Here is a 12,922-nt window from a genome sequence, read left to right on the forward strand (position 1 = left end):
CTCCCTCTTTGTCAATCTTAGCAATCTTAACTGAAGTAGGACTGAATTTAGCATTTTATATTAGTAGATTATTAGTTTGGGAGATAAAGGGGAGGGGAAGTGGCTCATAAGTGGAGAAAGAAGGTAAAATCTCCTATAGGATATATTACAGAGTGGGAGAAGTTGGTCATAAGTGGAGAAAGAAGGAAAAATCTCCTATAGGATATATTACAGAGTGGGAGGAGAAGTGGCTCATAAGTGGAGAAAGAAGGAAAAATCTCCTATAGGATATATTACAGAGTGGGAGGAGAAATGTCTCATAAGTGGAAAAAGAAGAAAACATCTCCTATAGGATATATTACAGAGTGGGAAGAGAAGTAGCTCATAAGTGGCGAAAGAAGGAAACATCTCCTATAGGATATATTACAGAGTGGAAAGAGAAGTGGCTCATAAGTGGTGAAAGAAGGAAACATCTCCTATAGGATATATTACAGAGTGGAAAGAGAAGGGGCTCATAAGTGGAGAAAGAAGGAAACATATCCTATAGGATATGTTACAGAGTGGGAGGAGAAGTGGCTCATAAGTGGAGAAGGAAAGGAAAAATCTCCTATAGGATATATTACAGAGTGGGAAAAGAAGTGGCTCATAAATGGCGAAAGAAGGAAACATCTCCTATAGGATATATTACAGAGTGGGAGGAGAAGTGGCTCATAAGTGGAGAAAGCAGGAAAAATCTATAGGATATCTTACAGAGTGAGAGGAGAAGTGGCTCATAAGTGGAGAAAGAAGGAAAAATCTCCAATAGGATATATCACAGAGTTTCTTATTTTGACTTGTTCTATTGATTAATGTAAAATTTGGTAAAAGGACAGTGACCATTTATTGACAGCAAGCAGAGATGTGGAAAACTGTACGACTGTAGTAGGAAAAAAAATCACACAAAGAATATCCTAAAGTTTCTGAAACTAGAATATTACTTTAACTATTTGATAAAAAACAGTAATATTCTCTATTAAAATTTAAAGCACAAGAAACAGTAGCGAGCGCAGGCGTCGCCTTGTGAGAAAAGTCGCTAATAGATTGGAGGCAGACGGTGTCGATGGGAGTCATTCCTGTCTGAATGAAGTCGTCAGACATCCGTCATCATGTCCGCCGTCTGCGAGCGTCTCTCTGGGTAGGCCTTTTATATGTCGGATATATTTAACGCCGCGGTTTTGAATGGTTCCGAGCAAAGTTAAGTGCATTCCTCTGGATCCCGCAGAGTGCGCCGGTGATGTATCCGCTGCTGCTTCTTTCATTATATCACTTGTGATAACAGCTGGGCCTTTCATGCGATTCGCTCCCTCGGCAGCTTCAGCCGTGAGGAAGTTTTAACAAGAAGATCTCCATCAAGCTTCAAGATGCTCAGATAATAAAATAGTAGACAAGGGAACTCTTTATTAATAAAAAGCAGCAGAAAATTTGGAAATGAGAGGAAGAATCCAAGCTGAGAAGACGTCTTTGTTAAATATTATAATAGAAAGCGATGATGTTCCATTAATTTGGCGCTTATTCCTCCGGAAAGCATGGTCAACCGGAACGAGAGAAAGCACGGGAGGTGGGAAAGGAACGAGTCCATTCTCATCACCCAAAAATGTAACAAATAAACTCTTATACTCACCGCTCCACGGCCGTCCCCGTAGCTGTCCCACCGCCGCCCGTGCTCCGACCTCTTCCTTCTTCTTCCATGATCGTACGGCAGGGGCTGTCATTACCTGGGCCACATGGAGAATGGGGCATCTTATCACGCTCTGAGGCTCTCACTTAGGAGCCAACACCCATCCATGACATGGGGTCCAGTCAACATGCGGAAGAAGATGGAAGCCAAAGAGAAGAAAAGTATGGTGAAGTAGAGGGAGACAGTAATTATAAGATTTTGTAGGTTTTTAATTGTTTCCAGCCCTAAGAATCGAACCCTGGTTGACCACTATTTGATGTATTAGCGCAAATCAAAATCCTAAAAATGAATATTCAAAATAAATAATCCAAAATTTGCGAGAAATTCATCCTATGTAGGTCTCACCTGTAGATACATGGCATAGGGTCCTAGGCAGAGGGTCTTATGTAGGATTTGGGTTCCCAACTCCTGCAATCTGCTGCCTGAAGAATCTGCTGGGATGCAGTTAACACCGCGCGAGTATCCGCTTCTTCTTATGTGATCATGGAGGATGGTTTCTCCTTGAAATCAGGTCTTTATGAACGGGTCAATTGCAGTGAAAAGCTGCATTAAAAATAAAAAGAGACTGTTCCCCTGAGTTCCCGGTGTCAGGATGGTCTCCCGTCAATAGGAGACTCGTGACACGTTTGGGGCCAGAGTTTCACTTTGCCTTGTGAGACTCCAGATATTAAATATGTTTGCAGCGAGGGTTAATGTTAGTTTCTTTGCTAACAGCTCCTGGCTAATTCGCCTGATATGTAGCCGGGATATGACCACACCCATTCCCTTTAAATGGTCACATCTACCATCACATGAGGCTGGTAATAGAAGTCTTCATTCTCACACTAACCAGAGAGGAGAGACAGGTTAAGCTGGTAGTCACAGGAGCCTTGCTGGTGATGTTAGTCCTTGTGGTGGAAGCGGTGCTGGCTGAAGTCCTTGAATCTTGCTGCAGCCATGAACTTGGTGTATATTCTTTTTGTTTATTCCCTCATTTATCTCCTTCACCTTGTAATATATTAGTGCAGTAGTAGGACTAGTATTCTCGCCGGCCTTCTCACTAGTCAGGGTGAGTAAAGGGCAAGCGAAGGTCTGAGTACGTGATCGTCGATGAGGTGAAAAAAGACACATAGTATATAATATTGGACAGACATGGTATATAACATAGAATACACACAGTATATTACGCGGGACACACAGTATGTAACACGGGAAACACACGGTAAGTAACACATGACACACATGGTATATAACATAGGACACACATAGTATATAACACAAGACACTCATGGTATATAACACGTTGCACACATTGTATATAACACGGGACACTCATGGTATATAACATGGGGCACATGGTGTCTCCTTCACCTTGTAATATATTAGTGCAGGGGTGGGACTAGTATTCTCACCGGCCTTCTCACTAGTCAGGGTGAGTAAAGGGCAAGCGAAGGTCTAGGTACATGATCGGCGACGAGGTGAAAAAAGACACATAGTATATAATATTGGACAGACATGGTATATAACACAGGACACAGTATATAACACGTTGCACACATGGTATATAACACGGGACACTCATGGTATATAACATGGGGCATATGGTGTCTTATTCACCTTGTAATATTTTAGTGCAGTGGTGGGACTAGTGTTCTCGCTGGCCTTCTCACTAGTCAGGGTGAGTAAAGGGCAAGCAAAGATCTAGGTACGTGATCGGCGACGAGGTGAAAAAAGACACATAGTATATAATATTGGACAGACATGGTATATAACACAGGACACAATATATAATACGTTGCACACATGGTATATAACACAGGGCACACGTGGTATATAACACGAGACACTCATGGTATATAACACGGGACGCACAGTATATAACACTGGACACATGATATATGACGCAGGACCCTTCAGGAGACCCCACCACCCTTGAGTACATTTTGTTGCCTCCCGCTTGTTCCAGGAAGTGTTAATGTTTCTCTGAGTAACGTTTCCCATCCGGTCATAGACACAACAGTTTTCTAAGTAAATCTTTCTCAAGATCTGTAGGACAAAGGAGTGACCTCATTAATTCTGCCTCCTCCCTGGAAACATAAAATCTCTATTTATAAAGAAAAAACAGAAGAATATTAAAAAAAAATTACAAAAAATGTATACAAAGTGTACGAAACGTTATAGAAGCCAAACGGGAGCGACGTCTGTGCACGTAGATCACATTATATACTCGACTTCTAATAAGTGATCTCCTTTTGGACCTGATGAAAGTGGAGGAAGTAGAATTACTGAGCAAAGAAAGAAAACAGGAAAATCTGCAAAGGAAACCGACCGCGTCACAGGGACCAGGGCTCCTGGGTCACTCGTATCAACTGTCCCAAAGCTGGAGTCCCCATCGGCCGCCTCCAATGAAACTACTCTATCTCATAGGTAAGAAACTCGGGGCCAGGGGACACCTTCTACCTGACATTATACATCACATAGGTCACTTTCTACTTTACACCTTCTTACAATGTTACTTTTTTAAAAGTTACAACATTAATTACTGTCTGCACTGTAGAGTGACTGCAGGTCCAGGCAAACAAAAAATGGGGATTGTTCAAAAGATTTTTTTCTTTTTTTATTTTGCAATATTTACAATTTTTTTCTATGATAGTACAGGTCCAGGCAGAGAAAAAAATAGGGATTTTTCAAAAGATTTTTTTTTTTTTTTTTAATTTTGCAATATTTACAGTTTTTTTCTATGATAGTACAGGTCCAGGGAGCCAAAAAAAATAGGAATTTTTCAAAAGATTTTTTTTTTTTTTTAATTTTGCAATATTTACAATTTTTTTCTATGATAGTACAGGTCCAGGCAGACAAAAAAATAGGGATTTTTCAAAAGATTTTTTTTAATTTTTGCAATATTTACATTTGTTTTCTATGATAGTACAGGTCCAGGCAGACAAAAAAAATAGGGATTTTTCAAAAGATTTTTTTTTTAATTTTTGCAATATTTACAATTTTTTTCTATGATAGTACAGGTCCAGGCAAACAAAAAACAGGGATTTTTCAAAAGATTTTTTTTTAATTTTGCAATATTTACAATTTTTTTCTATGATAGTGTAAGAAAATCAACTACAGCATTTACTTAAATCTTTCAAACTCCCGTAATAATCATATTGCAATGTGTGAGAATATTGGGTAAAACACTTCATCAAAGTCTTTTCTAATAAGCAAAAAATAAACTCCGCTCTCTGTGTTTTATATTATTTTCTACATTTTTTTTACTTTTTATTTATGCATTTTTCTAATATTTTGTAAAATATATTTATTTTGTAAAATGTTAATGTTTTTCATGTTTTAGCAAATGCTTATTTATGTTGTTGTCTGTACATATTATATTGCACAAGTTTCTCAGATATTTAATCATATACAGTGTCTTTTCTTTATATATCTTTTATATCATTTGGATATTTTTTTGTATGTATTTTACACTTGTCGTTTACACAATTATTCTTCTGTAAATGACAAAATGTAAAAAATATAAAAAATTATTCACACAACCCTGGTCCAATATATTATACAGTATCATAGGACTATTTCTGTTAGATTTTAAGTTTTACCCCTAAATGTCTTAAATATAGAGTATGATTTCTGGCATCAGTCATTAGTTGGGTAATCTGTGGCTTCGCGCTCCTTTTGCGTCCCCATCTCGCTCAGCTCAGTTCATTTTGGCAGAACTGGGAGAAACTGGCGTGAAAATTCCAAAAATTGTAAAAATTATGCGGAACTCCGAGTTGCACAAATATGTTGCTACTTTTCAAACCAATTTACAACAGAATTTTGGCAAAATTGCTTAGAGGAATTGGAGCCTATATATCTACTTAAAATTATGGCCTAAATAACGTAATATAACATCATGGTGTCACATGTGTTTCACATCTGCTAATATGTTAAGTTTTACTGTATCTTGGGATATGTCACATATATATAACACCATAAGCACATATATAACAACACATCATATGTATATATTTATAAATATATTAATATATTATCTTATCTCTTATGTGTATATGTGCATATGTGTGTATATATATATATATATATATATATATATATACACTTATTTGCTTTCTATTTCTTACAATTATTGAACTATTATTGTTAATAATAATATATCAATAATAATAATAATAATAGTAACAATAATATTAGTTCAATAATTTTAAGATATATAAAGCAAATAAATAAATATTTTTTTAAAAAAAAGAACATGTATCAGTATAACAAGTATATAAAAAATTATTAATAATAATAATAATAATAATATTTTAACCAAAGTTCAATAATTATAAGAAATACAAAGTAAATAAATAATTAAAAAAATATTAATATGTATAAAAAGTATTAGAAAAGAAAGACTTTATTATTATTATTATTAATAATAATAATAATACTAATAATAATAATAATAATAATAATAATAATAATAATAATAATAATAATAATAATAAAGTCTTTCTTTTTTAATACTTTTTATACATATTAATCTTTTTTAAATTTTTTATTTACTTTGTATTTCTTAGAATTATTGAACTTTGGATACAATATTATTATTATTAATTTTTTATATACTTTTTATACAGATACATTTTCTTTTTTTTTAAAAATATTTATTTATTTCCTTTATATATCTTAAAATTATTGAACTAATATTATTATTAATATTATTATTAATAATAAATTATTTATTTCAAATACTTTTTTATACAGATACATATTAATCTTTTTTTTAATTATTTAGCTATATACTTTGTATTTCTTAGAATTATTGAACTTTGGATATAATAATAATAATAATAATAATAATAATAATAATAATAATAATATTGATCAGTTCATTCTGATTTGTTGGATAATTTGCATTCTTTTATGTAATTATTTTCTAGGATGTTTTGACCATGCATGCAATGTGCGCTCTGCTGAACGCCCGTCTAACACCATAAGCATTTGTATTAATCTTTTCTTCCATTTTATCACATTAAAGGTGTTTTTTTTTGCAGTGTGTACTTTTATTTTGCTGGACCTCGGTCAGCAATGCTCGCTGACGTGCCATAAAAATGCTCAATGTAAGGAAGAGAAGGGGATTCGCGGCTGCTACTGCGCTAGCGGATATACAGGGGATGGAATTAATTTCTGCGAAGGTAAGAACGCTTTTTTTTTTACCAATTTCTCCTTGAAACCAGTGATATAGAAATTGATTAGCTCATGGGAGCGAGACAAGTGTATTTCTTCTTTTATTTTCAGTATACCGGGGTCAAATGATTAAGTTTGGTTAGTCATGTAGAACGGTGTGACGCTAGGAGTGAATCGAGATGTATCGGCCAAAGGAGGTCATGCTGCTCTTAAAGGGTCATTCCCATCTTGTAAAGTGTTGGCATATTTCCAAGGATTGACATTACTACTTGATTGCTGGGAGGTCAGACGACTGGGACCCCAACTTATCCCAAGAATGGGGGCCATAGAGACGATACTTATTATATGCTATCACTCTATGAAATGATAATCCTTAAAGAAATGATGGGTTATAATAAAAGACTAGTTACAATTTTACACTATCGTCTACAAATATGCACAGTTTGGTTCATCAATTTTATATTCACAATTAGAGATTGTTTTTCCTAATTGGAGATTTTTCTCATGGAGACTTTTTATAAAGAAGCTGCAAAATGATCAGCTGATTGAGACGAATCTGCGTCTTTGAACAGGACCTGTCACCAGGTTCATGTGTCCACTTTTGGCTCCTGGTTTATTCCTGATGTTCCCCTTTGTATTACATTTTTGGTTCTCTATAAATCCACCTTACAGTTCCAGAGATTTAGGCTTTTTGAATTAGTGCCAATTTCTGTGGCCTTTACTAAGGGGGCAAGGCTCACAGTTATGCAGAGGAGCCTAAAGACCCGCCCCTGAGGATCAAGTCAGCCTCGCCCTCTTGTAAAGGCAGTAAAATTAGCACTAAATAAAAGACCCATATCTTTACATCGGTATGGTGGATTTAAAGATAAATAGATTAACTCTGGAGAACATTGGGAATAAACTAAGAGCAAAAACTGGACACTTTTGACCCAGTAACATGCCTTATTTAACACTGCTGCCATTCATTGGAGGGAACCTATTTCTGGCCACATATAATATGGTATTACATGCCAAGAGCTGAAATCAATGATCCATAATGTATTATTTGTTATCAATTCTATGTTGTAGCTGTATAAATGCATTTATAGAGGTTTTCTGGGGTTTGGGTTTAGGTTGTTTCAATTATCTAAATCCATTAGTTGGAGTTTTCACATAACAACATGAATGAAATGGAATAATGACCTGGTAGACACATGGCATTGGGAACAGATGAGTGTACAGAGGAGTCCTTACTTAGGGTTTCTGTCATGCCAGAGTGTATGGACGCTCAGCATGCAGCACAACACAAGGGTGATAACGGGGATGGTATGAAAGGAAGGCACTGGCGATAAGCAAAGGGGAGAGGGGACACCTATTGCAACTCATCTGAGCCTGAACCCTAAGCTATATAACGTCCCTATATGGGTCATTCCCCCATCATCAATCATCTGCCTAGGCCCTCTCTTGTCCTGGCTAGTGAGAAGGCTAGCAAGAGCACTAGTCTCACCACTACAATACTACAACACAAGGTAAGGGAGACAGAAAAAGGGAAAAAGACACAAAAAGGAAACACTCCAAATGTCTTCAATGCAGAAAAACACCACTTCTGCAGTAGTCACAACTCTTCAGCTTCTTCAAGAGACAGACTCTTTCCAAAGTGGTCAGCAGAAGAATGAGATTCTATAATCAGCATCAGATGGTAAGACACATGACTTTTTATAGGGAGTTGCCTAAAAGAGATGCATCTAACATTAAGGTGGGCTTTGCACGTTGCGACATCGCAAGCCGATGCTGCGATGTCGCACGCGATAGTCCCCGCCCCTGTCGCAGGTACAATATCTTGTGATAGCTGGCGTAGCGAAAATTATCGCTACGCCAGCTTCACATGCACTCACCTGCCCTGCGACCGTCGCTCTGGCCGGCGACCCGCCTCCTTCCTAAGGGGGTGGGTCGTGCGGCGTCATAACGACGTCACACGGCAGGCGGCCAATAGCGACGGAGGGGCGGAGATGAGCAGGATGTAAACATCCCGCCCACCTCCTTCCTTCCGTATAGCGCCGGCGGCAGGTAGGAGATGTTCCTCGCTCCTGCGGCTTCATACACAGCGATGTGTGCTGCCGCAGGAACGAGGAACTACATCGTACCTGTCGCGGCACCGGCATTATGGAAATGTCGGTGAATGCACCGATGATACGATACCGACGCTTTTACGCTCGTTAATCATATCATCTAGCATTTACACAGTACGATGTCGAAAGTGACGCCGGATGTGCGTCACTTTCGATTTGACCCCACCGACATCGCACGTGCGATGTCGCAACGTAGAAAGCCGCCCTAAGGCTATAAAGAACAACCAGATAGAAAAAAGTACTTAACCCCTGCAGCACTAAAAGAAAGTAGATACATTCAAATACCAGCTGTGACGTTTTGGTCCCAGACTCGCCAGAGTGGGATACAGTCATGACTTTTTCACCTGGCTTTATAAATGATTGGTAGTATATGAGCAACTTTAATAAACATGAATGTGTCATACTTTATTGGGAAAGGTTGGTGTTATATGTATCTATCTAGTGGTTGTGATGCAGATTGTGGCTGGTCTTTTGTTTCCTTGAATAATGGTGGGACGTATTAACTTTGTATAATAACCAAATTCAAGGAAAATTAAGGGACATCTGTACATTTATTGCAAAGTTTGTTACTATTTACTCCAACTCCCAGACAGCTCCCACAATGCACTGCTCTCTGGCTACTGGAAACCAGCTGAATATTGAACTTTTGCGAATGAGCAGAGAATAAAACACAGAATTGGCAAATAGTACTACAAGATATGTAAATCCCATGTTCATGTGGAAATCTTTAAACAGTAAGCCCACGGTTGATAGTCCTGTGGTGTCCGGCTGGAGAAGGTCACAGCCTTTGGCTACACAAACTGCTCCCTGACCTTCTATTTTTCCTGCTGTGGTGTAAATGGTATCCTATGTATCTTCTCTGCTTGGGGTTAATCCCTTTCCTTTTAGGACCCTGTGGATATCCTCACCTTTCATCTGTTAATGATCATCACTTCCGCTTGTGTCCTTAAATACCCACATTTCCCCTTGGTGTTTGCTGATGATAGAGTAATATTCCTATATAGGCCTTGGATGCAAGCAGTCAGCTTGTATTCATCTGAAGACATTTTGTATGTTGCTGTTCCTCTCCCTGAATCTTCTTGGAGATAAGTGTGCGTTCACTTTCCCCTGTTTGTATTCTGTGTGTCTTCATTAGAAGATAGTGCGGTTGATTACTTGTTTATCCAATCCATTCCTTACTTAGGGCCCAGTTCAGGGTCAGCCAGGTCCAGGTATCCTGCTCGGCGCATAGGTGTGGAACCTATCTAGGGTGGGGAGGGAAGTCAGGGGCCAGCGAAAGGTTGGATCAAAGGTCACCATCTCCCCCTTCCCTAGACACAGGGTTCCCCTCTTCCCTTCCCTTTATTTACACCGTATGCTTGGTATTTTCCCTTTCTTAGGCTAGTTTCACACAAATGGTTTTTGCCGTCAGGCACAATCCGGCGAAAAAACAGATCCGTCACATCAGTTTTTTCCATGTGTTCCTTCCATTTTTTGACGGATACGTCGTGATACTGAGCATGCACAGTTCAAAAAACTGGATCCGTTGTTGGATTCCCTCATATGTCGGATGGCAACGGATCCGGGGCCCATAGGCTTCCATTATACAAGATGCCGGATGGCGTGATCCAGTTTTTCGCCGGAGACAAAAAGCGCTGCATGCTGCGTCCTATCCAGCAGCCGGGCGAAGACATTTCGCCGAATCCGGCGGATGCTGCATGCAACACAAGCCCATCCAGCACAATCTGGCGCTAAAACAAGTCAATGGGGAATAAAACGGATCCAGTGCCGGATCCGTTTTATCCGTCTTTTGCCGGATTGTGCATGATGCCAAAAAACTGATGTGTGAAAGCAGCCTAAAGCAGGCTTTACACGCTACGATATCGCTAATGCGAATTTGTGACGCACATCCGGCCGCATTAGTGATGCCGTTGCGTGTGACACCTATGAGCGATTTTGCATTGTCGCAAAAACGTGCAAAATCGCTCATCGGTGACATGGGGGTCCATTCTCGAATATCGTTGGAGCTGCAGGTACGAAGTAGTTCGTCGCTCCTGCGGCAGCACACATCGCTCCGTGTGACACCGCAGGAACAAGGAACCTCACCTTACCTGCGTCCCGGCCACAATGCGGAAGGAAGGAGGTGGGAGGGATGTTACGTCCTGCTCATCTCCGCCCCTCCACTTCTATTGGGAGGCCGCTCAGTGACGTCGCCGTGATGCCACACGGACCGCCCCCTTAGAAAGGAGGCGGTTCGCCGGTCACAGCGACGTCGCAGGGAAGGTAAGTATGTGTGACGGGTCCGGGCGATGCTGTGCGACACGGGCAGTGATTTGCCCGTGTCGAACAACCGATGGGGGCGGGAACGCACGCTAGCGATATCGGTACCGATATCGCAGCGTGTAAAGCGGCCTTTAGCCTGACACCCACACTACTTTCTCCTAATCTGTGGCATTTGATCTATTTAGGTTTTATATTAATATTATAGTATTTTTATGACTTTTCTCTGGGTTTTATGGTTGCTTTTTACGCGGTAACATAACATAGTGGCTGCAGGGGTTGCAGCTCCTCATGCTGTGCACCATTTGGGCATTTGGGAGATTTTGCAGTCAGAGCGTCATGTTACTGCCGTCACTTCCCGTTTGTTGAGTGTTTCCTTGTGGCTGACAGCTCTCAGTTTGGAATTGTCGTAGGGCCAGAAAATATCCTGTGCAGAAAGTTACAGGGTATTTGTTTTATTTTAGTGACTCAGTTTTAGGCTATGTGCCCACGTTGCTTTTCGTGTGCTTCTTTTCTGCACATAAGAAAGCAGGTTTTGGCAGGAAAAACGCAGCAGAAAAAATGCGCACTTCTTATTGTGCTTGCTCCATTTTTCCATGATTCTTTTTGTGCTTTTGTAATTCATGGCGGCTGCGGGGGTTCCTGCGCCGTACCCCTGCGATCACTGCTGGGTTTCCAGCTGATGGTATAGCCAGGACCGGGCTCTCACTGTCTGGAGTGGTCCCCGCACCGCTTCCGGCATTATAACCCCCTGAATGTTGAAATCAATGCGATTGCAGCATTCAGAAGGCAGGGAGTGGAATTACTTACCTCTCCCTGGTGAGTAGGTCCCCGGAATGTGATTAGAAGGACCCGATCGCTGCCATAGTAACCCTGGGTTATCACCATGACAAATCTGGGTTACTGAGCTACGGAGGGCCTCACACACCATGCTGTATGCATGGTGTGTGAGCTGAAGTGCTGCACTACAATCCCCTGTAGTGATAAAGCATTGCAGGGGATCATAGAAACGCAGGAAATAAATGCAGAAACAATTGACATGCTGCTTCTTTTTTCAGCAGCAAAATCTGCAAGGAAAAAAGAAGCAGCGTGGGCACAGCGAGTCAGGATTCACATAGACTTTGCTGGGATGCTTTTTCCTTGTGTTTATTGATTTAAAAAAGTAAGGAAAAATGAATGGAAAAAAACGCAAAAAAAAGCGATGTGGGCATAAGGCCTTAATAAGTTACATTTGAAGGTAGAAAGAACCTTAAGAACAAGTAAAGCTTCAAAAACATCTCAAGTAACTTAAAATTTATTTCCCTTGGTGTATGTCAGCTTTTGGTTTGGAGATGTAGCTCCAGGCAGCACCCTATGCAAGAAAGTTGCTTGTTTTTCACTTTTTTAGTAGTGATGGACGAACCCGAACTGTAAAGTTCGGGGTGCATACCGAACACATGGTGTTCGTGTACACGATCCTGAGCACAAGCGTCCATACAGAGTGAGCATCATAGAGAGCATTGTCAGCTCTCCTTCATTACTCTGCACAGACAAGCGTCAATACAGAGTGAGAAGCCGATAGAGCATTGTCAGCTCTGCTTCATCACTCTGTACGGACAAGCGTCTATACAGGGTGAGAAGCCGAGAGAGCATTGTCAGCTCTGCTTCGTCACTCTGCGCAGACAGCATCTATACAGAGTGAGAAGCAGAGAGAATATTGTCA

At 40.0% G+C, this 12,922-nt stretch overlaps 1 protein-coding gene across 1 annotated transcript in view; it reads left to right on the forward strand.

Annotated features, from left to right (window-relative positions):
- The first annotated feature begins 3,900 nt into the window (after nucleotides 1-3,900).
- ADGRL4 (adhesion G protein-coupled receptor L4) overlaps nucleotides 3,901-12,922 on the forward strand; it is a 290,259-nt gene continuing 281,237 nt past the window's right edge. Inside the window, exons 1-2 of the mRNA XM_075320254.1 lie at nucleotides 3,901-4,102; nucleotides 6,721-6,861. Coding sequence (XP_075176369.1) covers nucleotides 3,937-4,102; nucleotides 6,721-6,861 — 307 coding nt within the window. The 5' untranslated portion in view covers nucleotides 3,901-3,936. The remainder of the gene's footprint in view (nucleotides 4,103-6,720; nucleotides 6,862-12,922) is intronic.

The sequence above is a fragment of the Anomaloglossus baeobatrachus genome, chromosome 8 (assembly GCF_048569485.1).
Source record: "Anomaloglossus baeobatrachus isolate aAnoBae1 chromosome 8, aAnoBae1.hap1, whole genome shotgun sequence".
NCBI classification, from domain to species: Eukaryota; Metazoa; Chordata; class Amphibia; order Anura; family Aromobatidae; genus Anomaloglossus; species Anomaloglossus baeobatrachus.